The 14,471-nt window shown below is 41.7% G+C and overlaps 1 protein-coding gene across 11 annotated transcripts in view; it reads right to left on the minus strand.

Annotated features, from left to right (window-relative positions):
- HAUS8 (HAUS augmin like complex subunit 8) overlaps positions 1 to 14,471 on the minus strand; it is a 438,075-nt gene that overhangs the window by 12,556 nt on the left and 411,048 nt on the right. For all 11 annotated transcript variants that reach the window (XM_073657881.1, XM_073657870.1, XM_073657846.1 and 8 more), the window contains one exon: positions 5,034 to 5,175. In XM_073657881.1, the coding sequence (XP_073513982.1) occupies positions 5,034 to 5,175 (142 nt within the window). The remainder of the gene's footprint in view (positions 1 to 5,033; positions 5,176 to 14,471) is intronic.

Genomic DNA, 14,471 nt, shown 5'->3' on the forward strand with positions numbered 1-14,471 from the left:
CATGGCGTCCGCTAATTATTCAAACAAATTTTACATTCAAAAAGTCTAATGGCGCTCCTTCCCTTCCGAACCCTGCCGTGCGCCCAAACAGTGGTTTTCCCTCACATATGGGGTATCAGCGCGCTCAAGAGAAATTGCACAAAAAATTTTGCGGTCCATTTTTTCCTGTTACCCCTGTGAAAATAAAAAAAATTGGGTCTAAAGTAACATTTTTATGAAAAAAGTTAAATGTTAATTTTTTTCTTCCACATTCCAAAGATTCCTGTGAAGCACCTGAAGGGTTAATAAAGTTCTTGAATGTGGTTTTGAGCACCTTGAGGGGTGCAGTTTTTAGAATGGTGTCACCTTTGGGTATTTTCTGTCATAAAGACCTCTCAAAGTGACTTCAAATGTGATGTGGTTCCTAAAAAATTGGTTTTGTAAATTTTGTTGGAAAAATGAAAAATCGCTGGTCAACTCTTAACCCTTATAGCTCCCTAACAAAAAAAAATTTTGGTTCCAAAATTGTGCTGATGTAAAGTAGACATGTGGGAAATGTTATTTATTAACCCTTTTGTGTGACATATCTCTCTGATTTAAGGGCATAAAAGTTCAAATTTTGAAAATTGCAAAAATTTTTAAAATTTCCGTTTTTTTCACAAATAAACGCACGTTATATTGAAGAAATTTTACCACTATCATGAAGTACAATATGTTACGAAAAAAAAATTTCAGAAGCAGGGGGATCAGGGGGATCCGTTGAAGCGTTCCAGAGTAATTACTTCATAAAGTGACAGTGGCCAGAATTGTAAAAATTGGCCCGGTCACGAAGGCAAAAACAGGCTCTGGCGTGAAGTGGTTAAGAATGCAATCAACTGTACTGAACCCCAATTACTAAAAACAATCCCCAGACATTTTTTCAAACACCACAACTGCAGCCCAAAGGGCTTTACAGTGTGCGGTATCGATCGTATCTATATAGGGATCAGAGGTGGGAACATTAAACAAAAATTACTCCAAAAAGAAACCAGATGGATGGTTACATTGGACACGCTAGCCCCTAAAGGCCTCAATGAGGCCATCAGTTTCAAGTCTTTTCTTTGACTCTCCTTGATTGTCTTCTATTTTTAACCGTAGGTGCTATGTGTGTTTTTATGTAGATATGTTTGATTTTTTGTCTACTGATTTTTTCCTAGTTTTGGAGTCTTTTCTGCCGCGGTCTTCCATCCCATAGCCATTTGGAGAACACAAGCCCAATTGGCTATTCTTATTCTTCTAACCAAAGAAATCTTTAATGATCTGCTATCACCTGACAAGCATTTCTTCATCTGGATTACGGTTTGGTGGATAGGAATATTACTTGAAATATAGTTATCCATAGATGTACAGCACTGGGACGTGCATCTTATAAATGTATGCATGGGACTTATACATTTATGGATATACATGTGTGATTAAACAACAAATTATTCCATATATCTTACCTCTATATTGACGATTGATTTTATATGACCATATATTGTAATAATGTTGTGCATTGGTAATGTGATTGTTTATCATGCTAAATGATGTGGTTCACCTGGTGAGGATATGATCTGCTTGTTATATCATATTGTCCAGCACCTTAATTAATTTTGACGGGCAATCCCATATTGATAATGGTACCGTTATTTACAGCATAGGGTTTTTGTGAACATCATTGGATATATAAGGTTCCTACTTCTTATACAATAATATGGATATGGAGGGGTTAAGTTAAGATGGGAGTAGGCGGGGTCACTTTCTCTCCCCCCCACCCCCTTGACAATTTATGCTGACTGGCTTGGTGTGAGCACATAGACAGTTTATTTTAATACATTTATCGCTCCATTTCTCCCTATATAGTGCAGACGCGCCTCATGCATGCGCTGCTCGCGCCTTAGGGCGTCGCTGGCCGGGCCGGTTTCCGGGGTGACGGCGGGGGGGTGGGGTGGGGGGGGTGGGGGTGTTTGGGGATGACGCACGTCCTCCTTCCCGTCATTCTCTGCGGACGCCAGCTGGCAGCGCCACGGGGCGGAGCAACATGACGATTCACGCGCCGATTTGCTGGCCGTTTAGACTCATTAATTTATATAGCACCCACTTTTAATCATTTGCCATGCCTCCTGACGAAGTCGGAAGGTGAAACGCGTGTCAAGGCTATTGCATGGGTCCCAAGCGCACTCTGCGCCATCTAATATCATGACACAAGGTAATTCCTATTCCTTATAAATTCTCCTAGTTATTTATTGGGACATATTAGAGATAGGACAGGACAGGATTGGGCTGCACTTATTATTTTTTGACTGATTGGGGACATGTATCCAAACAATAATACCCTAGTGTATTCCTTGGTCCAATATAACTACTAGGATACCTTGTTTATATGATTGGGGACCCAGTGTGTCTCTATTTCTTTCACTATGGTAGATATTCCATTAACCTCTCCATAGTATTGTCGCAGTATCTTCTCATTTCCAAACCTTTTTACATGACCTTTTGTGCTGTATAATTTATATTATATTGAATAAAATTTGATACTTTTTCATAAAATTGACCCCACAGTTTTTTTGAATTCCTGCTTGCTCTCAATAATGAGGATTTATTATTATCCATTGAGTTATATAGATTTGGGAATTCTTTGTTTTGGGGTTTTCTATTAAATTTGGGACTGATCTCACTTTTTGAAGTAGTATCTTTATAGGTTTATACACGACTGCTTTAGCCTACTTTAATGTCTATGGGGCAAACATGGTTTGTTGTCAGTATTCAGTGGTTGGTACCTACCAAGTGTGGACCAAGAATGGACAGCTGTCGACCGGGTTAATTGCTGCAAGTGGTGAACAGGCTTTTCCGTCTTGTCTATCCCACAGAAAAACTAGAGTAGCACGAATTTCTTAACAAGTTAATGATCGCAATCATAAAATGGTGATCAAACGGTGCATGGTAGTATACATTGTGGGATAAAGGAAAGCCAGCTGAGGCAGCGTGATGCTCCGGAGAAACATTGGATCCTGGCATTTATAGTATGTGTATAATAATTTGACAAGTACCAATGACCTAAACATTCTTGCAGACCAAGTTTACTTCATGGAAACTATGATATTATCTAATGAATGCGGCTTCTTACAGCAGGATAATGCTTACAGCCACACTTTCAGGAACAGTTCAAGGATCATGACAAACAGCTTTTAAGCCAATTGAGCATCTGTGGGAGGAGTTGAAAAATCAACTCTGAAGGCCTCACATCACAACTTACAGGACCTTCCAAGGTGTCACGTCCACACTTCTCAGCACGTGATGTGGGGGTGCGCCTGTAAGGGTTAATTTACCCCCTCACACAATTTAACACTCAACCTCTGTTCTAGGCTTTAAAGTTATCCTAAATCACATCCTCAACACGATACGGAACACACTGCCACCACTCAAACACACGGGGTGATGAGCCCCCGAAATATAAATGTTACTGTCAGACAGTCAAAAAAGGCCACACAAAAACACACACAGAAAGGGGATGGATTTCTTTAGAGCACACATGGATCAAACTTATTAAAGACTTAAGCGTTAATATAAAAATACAGTGCTTAGAAGAAAAGATAAAAATAAACAAATATGCAAAACAGTTATCAAATATAAAGGGAGAAATAAACGTTTCCTTGAAGCAAGAAGAAATGAATTATGGATCACTATCCGCAGACACCGATCCCCACATGTGAACACGTTCCTATTGGGTCACCCATTTTTTGTATATGCCTGGTCCTGGGCTCATATTTTCAGGATGGTCCGAATAGGATTATTTAAAAATGTATGTTTGTGACTGGATGGTGGGCTAATTTAGGGGCCAGGGCCTTGTATTTCAAATATCCTGTGTCTCTAGTTACAGTACATAGGAAATATTAAGCTTGGTTATAATGACCATTTGCTAATACTTTGAAGCTCAGAGTGACCAGGGTGGGGTTTCTGGATTGACACTTCTGTACTCCTACCCTTTTATTCTGAGTTCTTGCAATACTGGTAAATCCAGTTTGTCCATATGGTGTAGGAGCAGTTTGCTTACTTCAGCCTCAACTCCATGCAAATACATTTCCCTTAGGCTATGTGCCCACGATGCAGAAATGCTCAGGATTTTTTCCTGAGCGTTTCTGCATCTCCCTGGCAGAAAAAAACACATGTGGATTGTACATGCGGATTGTACATGCGGATTGTACATGCGTTTTCCTGCCAGGGACAAGCGGAAGTGAAGCGTTCTTCACATGCATTTCCACATGCGGGTTGTCAAGCGCTTTCCAAGCGGTTTCAGCATCACTTGGAAAAGTGCTTGACAACTTGGTCACACTATATAAATCCATGCAACCGGCATGGATATATATAGTGTGACCCGAGAGAATGTCAAAAAAATATAAAGAAATAAATCTATACTTACCTTCCGATGGCCCGCACCGTCTTGCTTCACCGTCCCGGCTGCCGGCAGCGGTAGAGTGAAGGACCTGCCGACGTCAGCGTCGCGTGACCCGTCACATGACTCTGACGTCAGCGCAGGTCCTTCAGTCCACCACGATCTGCCGGCATGAGAGGAGGAGCGCAGTGCGGGCCGCCAGAAGGCAAGTATCATTTATTTATTTTTTTTTACAGGTTCTATGGTACCCGGGTCCGGAGGAGAGTCTCCTGTCCTACACACCCGGGTACCATCCGCACACTGGAACGCATTGGAATGCGCATCTACATATACAGTGATGCGTAATCCATGTGTTCCAATGCAAGTCAATGACGGCGAAAACGCAGCGCTTCCGCAAAATAATTGGTAGTGCTGCGTTTTTTTTCCGCAATGATAATCCGCAGCGGAAATTTCCGCAGGATGTGCACAGCACATGCGGATTATCATTGGGGACATGGCAGGCCTTCTACCATGCGGTTTTTAAGCGTTTCTGCCGCTGCGGAAACGCTTAAAACGCAAAAACGCATCGTGGGCACACAGCCTTACAGGAGGCATTTCTATGATCTGTTCTGTAAAATTCAAATGTCACAAAGTTACAAACCTTGAAAGCTCTTCTTCTGTCTTGTGCACAACGTCATCTAAGTTTTTGATTGTGGCCAAAATATCCACATTGTCAGTAGCGGAGCTTGAGGTGGCCTCTTCAAGTAAAGATATGGTGGAACTTAGATGTTTCTGAATATCCTCTATCAAACAAAAGTACATTAAAATCATAAATTACAATAGATCGCTAAACAAAATCAGCGCAATCAAAATTCACTAATGAGTCAAAGATACAAAATGACCTTTACATCATATATATGTATTCTTTTTTTCACAATTTCACCCCACTTAAAATTAACCCCTTCACACCGCAGCCCTTTTCTGTTTTTGTGTTTTCATTTTTTTGCTCCCCTTTTTTCCCCAGAGCAATAGCCTTTTAATTTTTCGGTCAATATGGCCAGGTGAGGGCTTGTTTTTTGCGAGACGAGTTGTACTTTTGAACGCCACCATTGGTTTTACCGTAACATGTACTGGAAAACGGGAAAAAATTCCAAGTGCAGTGAAATTGCAAAAAGAAGTACTATTGCACAAATTTTTATTTTTTTTTACCATGTTCAATATATGGTAAAATTGACCTGCCATTATTATTCCCCAGGTCATTATGAGTTCGTAGACACCAAATATGTAATGGTTCTTTTTTATTCGAGTGGTGAAAAAAAAAAAATCCAAAAGTTTGTTTAAAAAAAACCAACAAAAAAAAAAGCGCCATATTCCGAGACTCAGTGTCTCCATTTTTCGTGATCCGGGGACGGGTGAGGGCTTGTTTTTTGTGCGTCGAGGTGACGTTTTTATTGATACCATTTTGGTTCAGTTACGATTTTTTTGATCGCTTGTTATTGCAATATTGCGGCAACAAAAAAAGTAATTCTGGCATTTAGTTTTTTTTATCGTTATGCCGTTTACCGATCTGACTAGTTTTATTTATTTATTTTTTTTTTTAGAGTGATCGATAGGGCGATTCTGAACGCGGCGATACCAAATGTGTGTATATTTGATTTTTTTATTGTTTTATTTTGAATGGGGCGAAAGGGGGGGGGGGTGAAGTAAAAATTTTTTTTTTTTTTTTTTATATTTTTAAAAACATTTTTCTACTTTTTACTTGCTTCAATAGTTTCCTTAGGAGACTTGAAGCTGTAAATGTCCGACCACCTCTGTTACACATAGCAGGGCTGAAGCCCTGCTATGTGTAACAAAAGTGCTCATCTGCTATGGGTGGCACTCATAGCAGATTGGCTATGACAGCCACAGGGGTCTCATCCAGACCCCGGGTTGTCATGCCAACCCATTGGTGACCCGCGATCACGTGATGGGGTCGCCGATGGGCAGAGCCAACAACGCGCTTCTCGGAAGCACGAGTTAAATGTTTGACAGCGGCATTTAACTACTGAATAGACTGTTAGAATTTGTATTATGGCAAGAAAAAAGCAGCTAACAGTCTATTCAGTAGGACTATCAGCTGTGTATCCACCTGATTTCTGCACAACACAACTGATGGTTCCAACCCCATTTATAAGGCAAGAAATCCCACTTATTAAACCGCACAGGGTACACCTGTGAAGTGAAAACCATTTATGGTGACTACCTCTTGAAGCTCATCAAGAGAATGCCAAGAGTGTGCAAAGCAGTCATCAAAGCAAAAGGTGGCTACTTTGAAGAACCTAGAATATAAGACATATTTTCAGTTGTTTCACACTTTTTTGTTAAGTATATAATTCCACATGTGTTAATTCATAGTTTTGATGCCTTCAGTGTGAATGTACAATTTTCATAGTCAAGAAAATACAGAAAAATCTTTAAATGAGGCGTGTCCAAACTTGGTCTGTACTTTATGTGCGTGCATGTGTAAATATACACACAATCAAATTAAAGGAGATAAATTTCTGAAAGTGCTATTAACATGAAAATTCTCACCAGATGTCAGTAACAACCCAACCAATCCACACAGGCAAATAAATCAACTTAATTTATGGACATCTATGATTTAATGTGCAATAATGACAAATTACACAGGGAAAAAAGTATTGAACATGCTTACTGAAATTTAATACTTCGTAAAAAAGCCTTTGTATGGAGAAACTAGTCGCAGGCATGGCTCAGGTGTGATTTTGGCCCATTCTTCCACACACTCTTCAAGTCCTGAATGTTCTGTGGGCTCCTTCTGTGAATTCTGAGCTTTAGTTCCTTCCATAAATGTTCTATTGGATTCAGGGCAGAGGATTGGCTGGGCCATTCTAGCAGCTTTATTTTCTCTGAAACCAATTGAAAATTTCCTTGGCTTTGTGTTTGGGATCATTGTCTTGCTGAAGTGTCCACCCTCGTTTCAACTTCATCATCCTGTTAGATGCCAGCAGATTTTTACAAGGTGGTCTTGGAACATTTGGTCTAAGGTGTAACGTTTCTCCTTGTGGAGTGTGACACACCGGCTCTGGCATGCCAAGGTAAGGAGGCTTATTCGCCGTGCAATGCTCCTCTGGGATATTTAATATGCAAATGCTCTCAATGGGTGGCGCTATAGAGTTAAAGTCCTCTTTTTCTCTAAAGAGGCAATTTACATATTAGAATATTTGTCCATTCAGCCTTCCTTCAACCACATGAAATTTGCCAGTGCCATATGCTAAAAAACAGCACTACACCGTGATGTTCCCACCTCCAAACATTTATGGTGAAATGATGTTCTTTCCACCTACGGATTATGGCCCCAACATTGTTTACTGGAACCTTCAGTAGTTTAGAAATTCTTCTCTAACCAATGCCATGGGTAGGTATAGCATATGTCTGAGTGTGTGGATTGGATGGATTGTTAACATGAGATTCTTGTCAAATGTTGGTAATAGCATCTTTAGAAATATATTCACTTAGAAAATTGGTGACGTGTTCAATACTTATTTTGCGTGTATGTGTAAACATTACATACAGGAGCAACTCACTAAATTAGAATATCAAAAAGTTTATTTATTTCAGTTCCTCAATACAAAAAGTGAAACTCCTTATATAGAAACATTACAAAACAGTGATTTATTTTAAGTGTTTATTTCTATTAATGTTGATGATTATGGATTACAGCCAATGAAAACACAAAAGTCATTATCTCAGTAAATTAGAATAATTAAAAAACACCTGCAAAGGCTTCCTAAGCATTTATAAAGGTCCCTTAGTCTGTTTCAGTAAGCTCCATAATCATGGGGGAAGACTGCTGACTTGACAGATATCCAGAAGGCAGTCATTGACACACTACACAAGGTCCCAGAGTTCCAATTTTCATTTAGAAATCAAGGTCCCAGAGTCTGGAGGAAGAGTGGAGAGGCCACAATCCAATATGCTTGAGGTCTAGTGTGAAGTTTCCACGATCAGTGATGGTTTGGGGAGCCATGTCATCTGCTGGTGTAGGTCCACTGTGTTTTATCAAGACCAAAGTCAGCGCAGCCGTCTACCAGGAAATTTTAGAGCACTTCATGCTTCCCTCTGCAGACAAGCTTTTTGGATATGGAAATTTCATTCTCCAGCAGTACTTGGCACCTGTCCACATTGCCAACAATACAGTACCAATACCTGGTTTAAAAACAACAGTATCACTGTGCTTGATTGGCCAGCAAACTCGCCTGACCTTAACCCATACAGAATCTATGGGGTATTGTCAAGAGGAAGATGAGACACCAGACCCAACAATGCAGACGAGCTGAAGGCTGCTATCAAAGCAACCTGGCCTTCCATAACAACACAGCAGTGCCACAGGCTGATTGCAGCCATGCCGCATTGATGCAGTAATTCATGCAAAAGGAGTCCCGACCAAGTATTGGAGTGCATTTACTGAACATACATTTCAATAGGGAAACATTTTGGATTTTAAAAACATTTTTTCTAGCCATAATCAATAACATTAACAGAAATAAACACTTGAAATAGATCACTGTTTGTAATGACTCTATATACCGTATTTTTCGGACTATAAGACGCACTTTTTTCCTCCAAAACTTTGGAGGAAAGTGGGGGGTGCGTCTTATAGTCCAAATACTAAATACATGGCTGTGCGTGGTGCTGGGTGTGGGGGAGCGGCAGCGGGGGATTAGCGTGGCACAGGAGGCAGCAGCCGCCTGCTGCAGCCTACACTGTGCCCGCCACTAAAGAAAATGAATATTCCCTGCTCCCCACGCCCATGGGCGTGGAAAGCAATGAATATTCATTTTTCTTAATAGCCGGCATACGGGAGCCGCAGCACGGCTCCTGCTGCCGCTCTGCAAGCTCATGAATATTCCCTACAACCCACTCCCATGGGTTGTAGTGAATATCCATAGTCTTTAAATAGCAGGCACACTGACAGCAGAGCGGCAGCAGGAGCCGCGCTGCGGTACAGTGTGGCGGCTATTGAACAGACTGAATGGTCACTGCTCCCGACGCACAGAGTCTTGAGTGGGGCTCAAGGGGTGCCATGCATGCCAGGATTGGATGGGGGCCAGGTATACCAGGAAGGAGGGGGCCATACATACCAGGATGGAGGATACTAACAGAATTGGGGTACATTACCGCAATACCAGTGTCAGCAGCAGACCCCCTCCCCCATAACAGTGCATCATGACCACATTCTTTGCTTAATTTTTTTTTCCTATTTTCCTCCTTTAAAACCTAGGTGCGTCTAATGGTCCGGTGTGTCTTATAGTCCGAAAAATACGGTCAAAAATATTGCTTTATGATACCGCCGAATAAAAATGGAATGAAATGCGATAAACATGAATGTAAATAAGAATGGTACCGCTGGAAACGTCATCTTGCCCTGCAATAAACAAGCTGCCATACAGCTCCATCAATGGAAAAAAAGAAAAAAGTTATAGCTCCCAGAAAAAAAAGCAATGCAAAAATAGTTTATGTGTTTTGGCACTTTTATACAATAAAAAGTAAGTGTGGTATCGCTGTAGTCCTACTGACCTGAAGAAAAAAAAGATTCCTGAATTGTTGGTTGCTTATTCTGACTCCTAAAAAAAACAGATAGAAAGCAATCAAAAAAAATGTCATGTGCCCGAAAAAGGTACCAATAACACCGTCAACTTGTTCCGCAAAACACAAGCCATCATATGATGCGGTCGGCCAAAATATAGGAGAATTATAGCGCTTAAAAATATGGCGATGCAAAAACTTGTTTTTGCAATAAAAAGGGTCTTTTAGTTTGTGACAGCTGCCAAACATAAAAACCTGACAAATCTTGTATCGCTGTAATCGCACCGACCTGAAGAATAAAGTAGTCTAATCACTTATACCTCACGAGGAACAGCGTAATAAAATAAAACCAATTCTTCACCTGCTGTTGATTTGTTTATTCTGCCCCCCAAAAGATCGCAGTAAGGCTTGGTGCACATTTATCCTGCGCTCTAAGTTGAGCGCTTACACGGGGGTTTCCATGCAAATCTCTGAAATTAAATGATTCAGACAAAACCTCCAGCGGAAGATTTCTTGTAATGAGGCAGATGGAGGCACTGTGGACAGTCTGGCCTGTGATCCGGCAGTGTATGTTTGTTTAAGCATGCATAAAAGCACAGTCCTCCTTTTCAGAAGTGCACAAAACTGTGGCGAACGGTGAACATAGGTCAGACGGAATCCAGAGTAACTCTGCTGCATTATTATAGAGAATGGATCCCTCGGGAGTTTCAGCTGAATCAGTCAGATTTAGATGAAAATTGTCTCTTCAGAGAGGAAGAGGACCAGAACTCTAGTGCCACCTACAGGAAGTAGCAATCCTAAAAGTCAATAGTGACCCTTTAACGAGCCTTATCACATGACTTAGGATATAAGCCAGAACCAAAAACTCCAATACAAGTGCTCAGCATAGAGTGCCGGATGAACATGATCCAAAATGTTATGTAAAATGTTCCTAACAAAAACTTCAACTCGATCCACAAAAAAAGCCAGTTCCCAGTCAGGTCTATCATCTCTTAATGGAAATTTAGGGGGCTTCCACGTTACTGGTATCACAAAGGCTCTGGAAAAGTGCTATGGCTCCTTGTTCCCAAAGAGAAATTCAGCAAATTCTGCACTCCCAAATTCAAATGCCCCCCCTCCCTTCTGAGATCCAGCGTGCGCTTAAACCGCAGTAAGCATCCACATGGTTTATCATCATTTCTGCGTGTGTGCAGAAGCATGTGCTGGTCACTACAATGGCAGTTTGCAATTTTCACTCAGCAACACCCACTGTGGCTTGTTTTTGGAAAAGATCCATGGAGTAAAAATAGTCACTACACCTGTAGATAAATTCCCAAAGGGATATCATTTCCAAAATGGGGTCACTTGAGAGGGGATTCTGCTATTCTAGCACTTTGGGGACTCCATATACAGAGCCCCGTACTATTCTAGAAAAATCTGCGCTCCAAGAGCCAAATAGCGCTCAGTCTCTCCCAAAGTTTCGTCGAGTGGCTAAGCAGTACTGTACAGCCACATATGGGGTATTTTTACATTCAGCAGAAATTGTAGGACAATTTTTGGTAGCATTTTTACCCATTTCCCATTGTAAAAATTTAGAATCTGAGGCTAAAACAAAATTTGGTGGTAAAAGTTTAATTTTATTTTTCATCACGGCCCAATGGTATAAAATTCTATGTCCCACCCTGTGGTGTCAGTAGGATCACTGCACACCCTAGATGAATTCACTGAGAGGTGTAGTTTGTAAAATGGGGTCACTTATGGGACGGGGGGAGGTTCTACTGTTTTGGTACCTCCGGGGCTCTCATGGCACGTGCAAACCATAACAGTAAAATATGCACTACAATATCGCATATGTGGTGTCAATATGATCACTGCACGTAGATTAATTCATTGGGGGTGTAGTTTGTAAAATTAGGTCACTCATGAGGGGGGAGGGTGTCTGCTGTTCTGGCACCTCACGGACTCTGCCAATGTGACATGACACCCGTAAACCAGTCCAGCAAATTCTGAACGCAAACATGGTGCTTCTTCCCTTGCACTGTGCATCAAAAATAGTTTATGACCACATCGGCGTACACAGGAAAAATTGCACAAGTTTTGGGGTCCATTTTCTCCTGCTATCCTTGTGAAAATGAAAAAAATTGGGGCTAAAACTAATTTTTTTTGGCAAATATATTTTTTTCATTTTTACAGATCCACATTGTAAAATTCTTTGACGCACCTGTGGGTTGAAGGTGCTCACCACACATCCAAATAGATTAGTTATTTACCGGTAAAGGGATTTCTCAGAGCCCATGACTGTAGCACGGAGAGAAGGGATCCGCCCTTCAAGGACAGGAAACCTACAGATAAAAAAGGTGGTACCTCTCTCCTGTATCAGTTGTTTACAGAGCACGAGAGGACCTCCGGGTTAATAAACACAATATTCAACATTATTATGGAGCTGATCAGGTACACCATGAAACTACATATAAATAACAAAATATGTGTGCACACCCACACGTGAAGGAATGTAGAGGTGCAGTCATGGGCTCTGAGAAATCCAGTTACTGGTAAGTAACTACGTCTTTCTCCTTCCCCCATGATTGCACCACAGGGAGAATTGCAGAGAAGTATATCGTTAGGGAGTAACCACCGCTTCCAGAACCCTTCTACTGAAAGTAAGGTCTGAGGAAGAGGCTAGGTGCAGCCGATAGTGTTTGAAGAATGTAGAGGGGGAAGACCAAGTTGCAGCTCTACATATCTGTTCTATCGAGGCACCGGCTCTTTCCGCCCTTCAGTGAGCTTTCAGCTTCCCCACTTGACGAGTATGCCAGGGAGATGGCGTCTTTTATCCATCTTGCCAATGTGCCTTTGGAAGCTTTTTGTCCCTTCTGAGGTCCCTGGAAGCACACAAAGAGCCCTATCCTTTCTACACTCTCGTGTGGCCTCTAAATACTGGATTAGGCACTTTATGACATCCAATGTGTGTAGGTCTTTTTCTCCCTTGTTCTTGGGATTAGTTTAAAAAGGAAGGAAGGGAGGGTGACCTCCTGAGATCTATGAAAATGTGACCCCACTTTAGGTAGGTAGGCTGGGTCGGTTTTAAGAGTAACGATCCTCCAAGATTTGTATGAAGGGAGAGTCTGCAGATAAAGCCTGTATGTCGCTGACTCTACGTGCTGACGTGAGAGCGACTAGGAGTGATGTCTTAAGGGATAGGAATTTTAGAGATATATCAGCCAAAGGTTCAAAGGGAGATTTGATTAGAGCTGAAAGGACTAGGTTTAAGTCCCAAGGAGGAGTATTCCGAGAGGGAATGGGCCTAGACCTAGCTGATGCCTTGATGAATCTGGATATTCATCGATTTCTGGCCAGGTCACACTTGTATAGAGCCCCTAGTGCTGCGACTTGAACTTTCAAGGTGCTTGTGGCTAGACCCTGTTCCAACCCCCTTTGTAAAAACCTCTAAAATGGCTGTTAGTGGAACCCCACATTTTAACCTAGAACCAGAAGATGAAAGGAACTTCTTCCAAGTTTTCCGTAAAGTTTGGTAGTTACGGGTTTCCTACTTTTTAGTAACGTGATTATTAAGTTTGGGGAAAATCCTTTATCCCTTAAGAGAGCCCTTTCAAATTCCATGCTGTCATGTGCAAGTTTGTTACCAGAGGATGAAGGACCGGTCCCTGGGAAAGAAGACCCGGAAGTATCTAGGGATCGGAGATGGAAATCATCCTCAGCCAAGAAAACCATGTCCTCTTTGGCCAGAAGGGGGCTATCAAGACTACTTTTGCGCTGTCTTCCCTGATCTTCCTCAGAACTGCCGGAATCAGGACAATCGGAGGAAAAGCATAGACCAGAGGGTGGTTCCATGGAATCATGAAAGCATCTAATGCTACTGGGTTCCCTTTGGGGATCTATGGAGCAGAATGCTTCTACCTTCCAGTTTTGACTGTTGGCGAATAGATTTATGGTAGGACGTCCCTGCATTTCTGTGATCTGATTGAATACTGACTGATTCAGTTCCCACTCGCCCTGTCTTAGCTGGGTCTGACTCAGGAAGTCTGCTCTGAGATTTTCTGTCCCTCTTATGTGGAGAGCAGATAGCCTAGAGCAATCTGGGGTCTCTAACAGGAAGATTGCTTTTGTTACTTGCATTAGAGAACAGGACCGGGTTCCCCCATGATGATTCAAGTATGCTACTACTGTCCGATTGTCTGAGAACACTCTTAAGTGGTGGCCTTGAAGAGTGTCTAAGACTATGTGCCCAGGATGCAGAAATGCTCTGGATTTTTCCTGAAAGTTTCTGCATCTCCCTGGCAGAAAAACCGCATGCGGATTTTACATGCGTTTTTCCTGCCAGGGACAAGTGTATGTCCCGCGCTTTTCCAAGCGATTTTAGCATCACTTGGAAAAGGGCTTGACAACTTGGTCACGCTATATAAATCCATGCAACCGGCATGGCTTTATATTGTGTGACCAAGTTAATCGTTAAAAAGAATGGTAAAAAATAAACATTATACTCACCTTCTGATGGCCCCTGGTCTCCTTA

Source organism: Phyllobates terribilis, unplaced genomic scaffold (genome assembly GCF_046119375.1).
Source record: "Phyllobates terribilis strain yellow unplaced genomic scaffold, ASM4611937v1 Scaffold_1__5_contigs__length_1240528914, whole genome shotgun sequence".
Classification (NCBI taxonomy): domain Eukaryota; kingdom Metazoa; phylum Chordata; class Amphibia; order Anura; family Dendrobatidae; genus Phyllobates; species Phyllobates terribilis.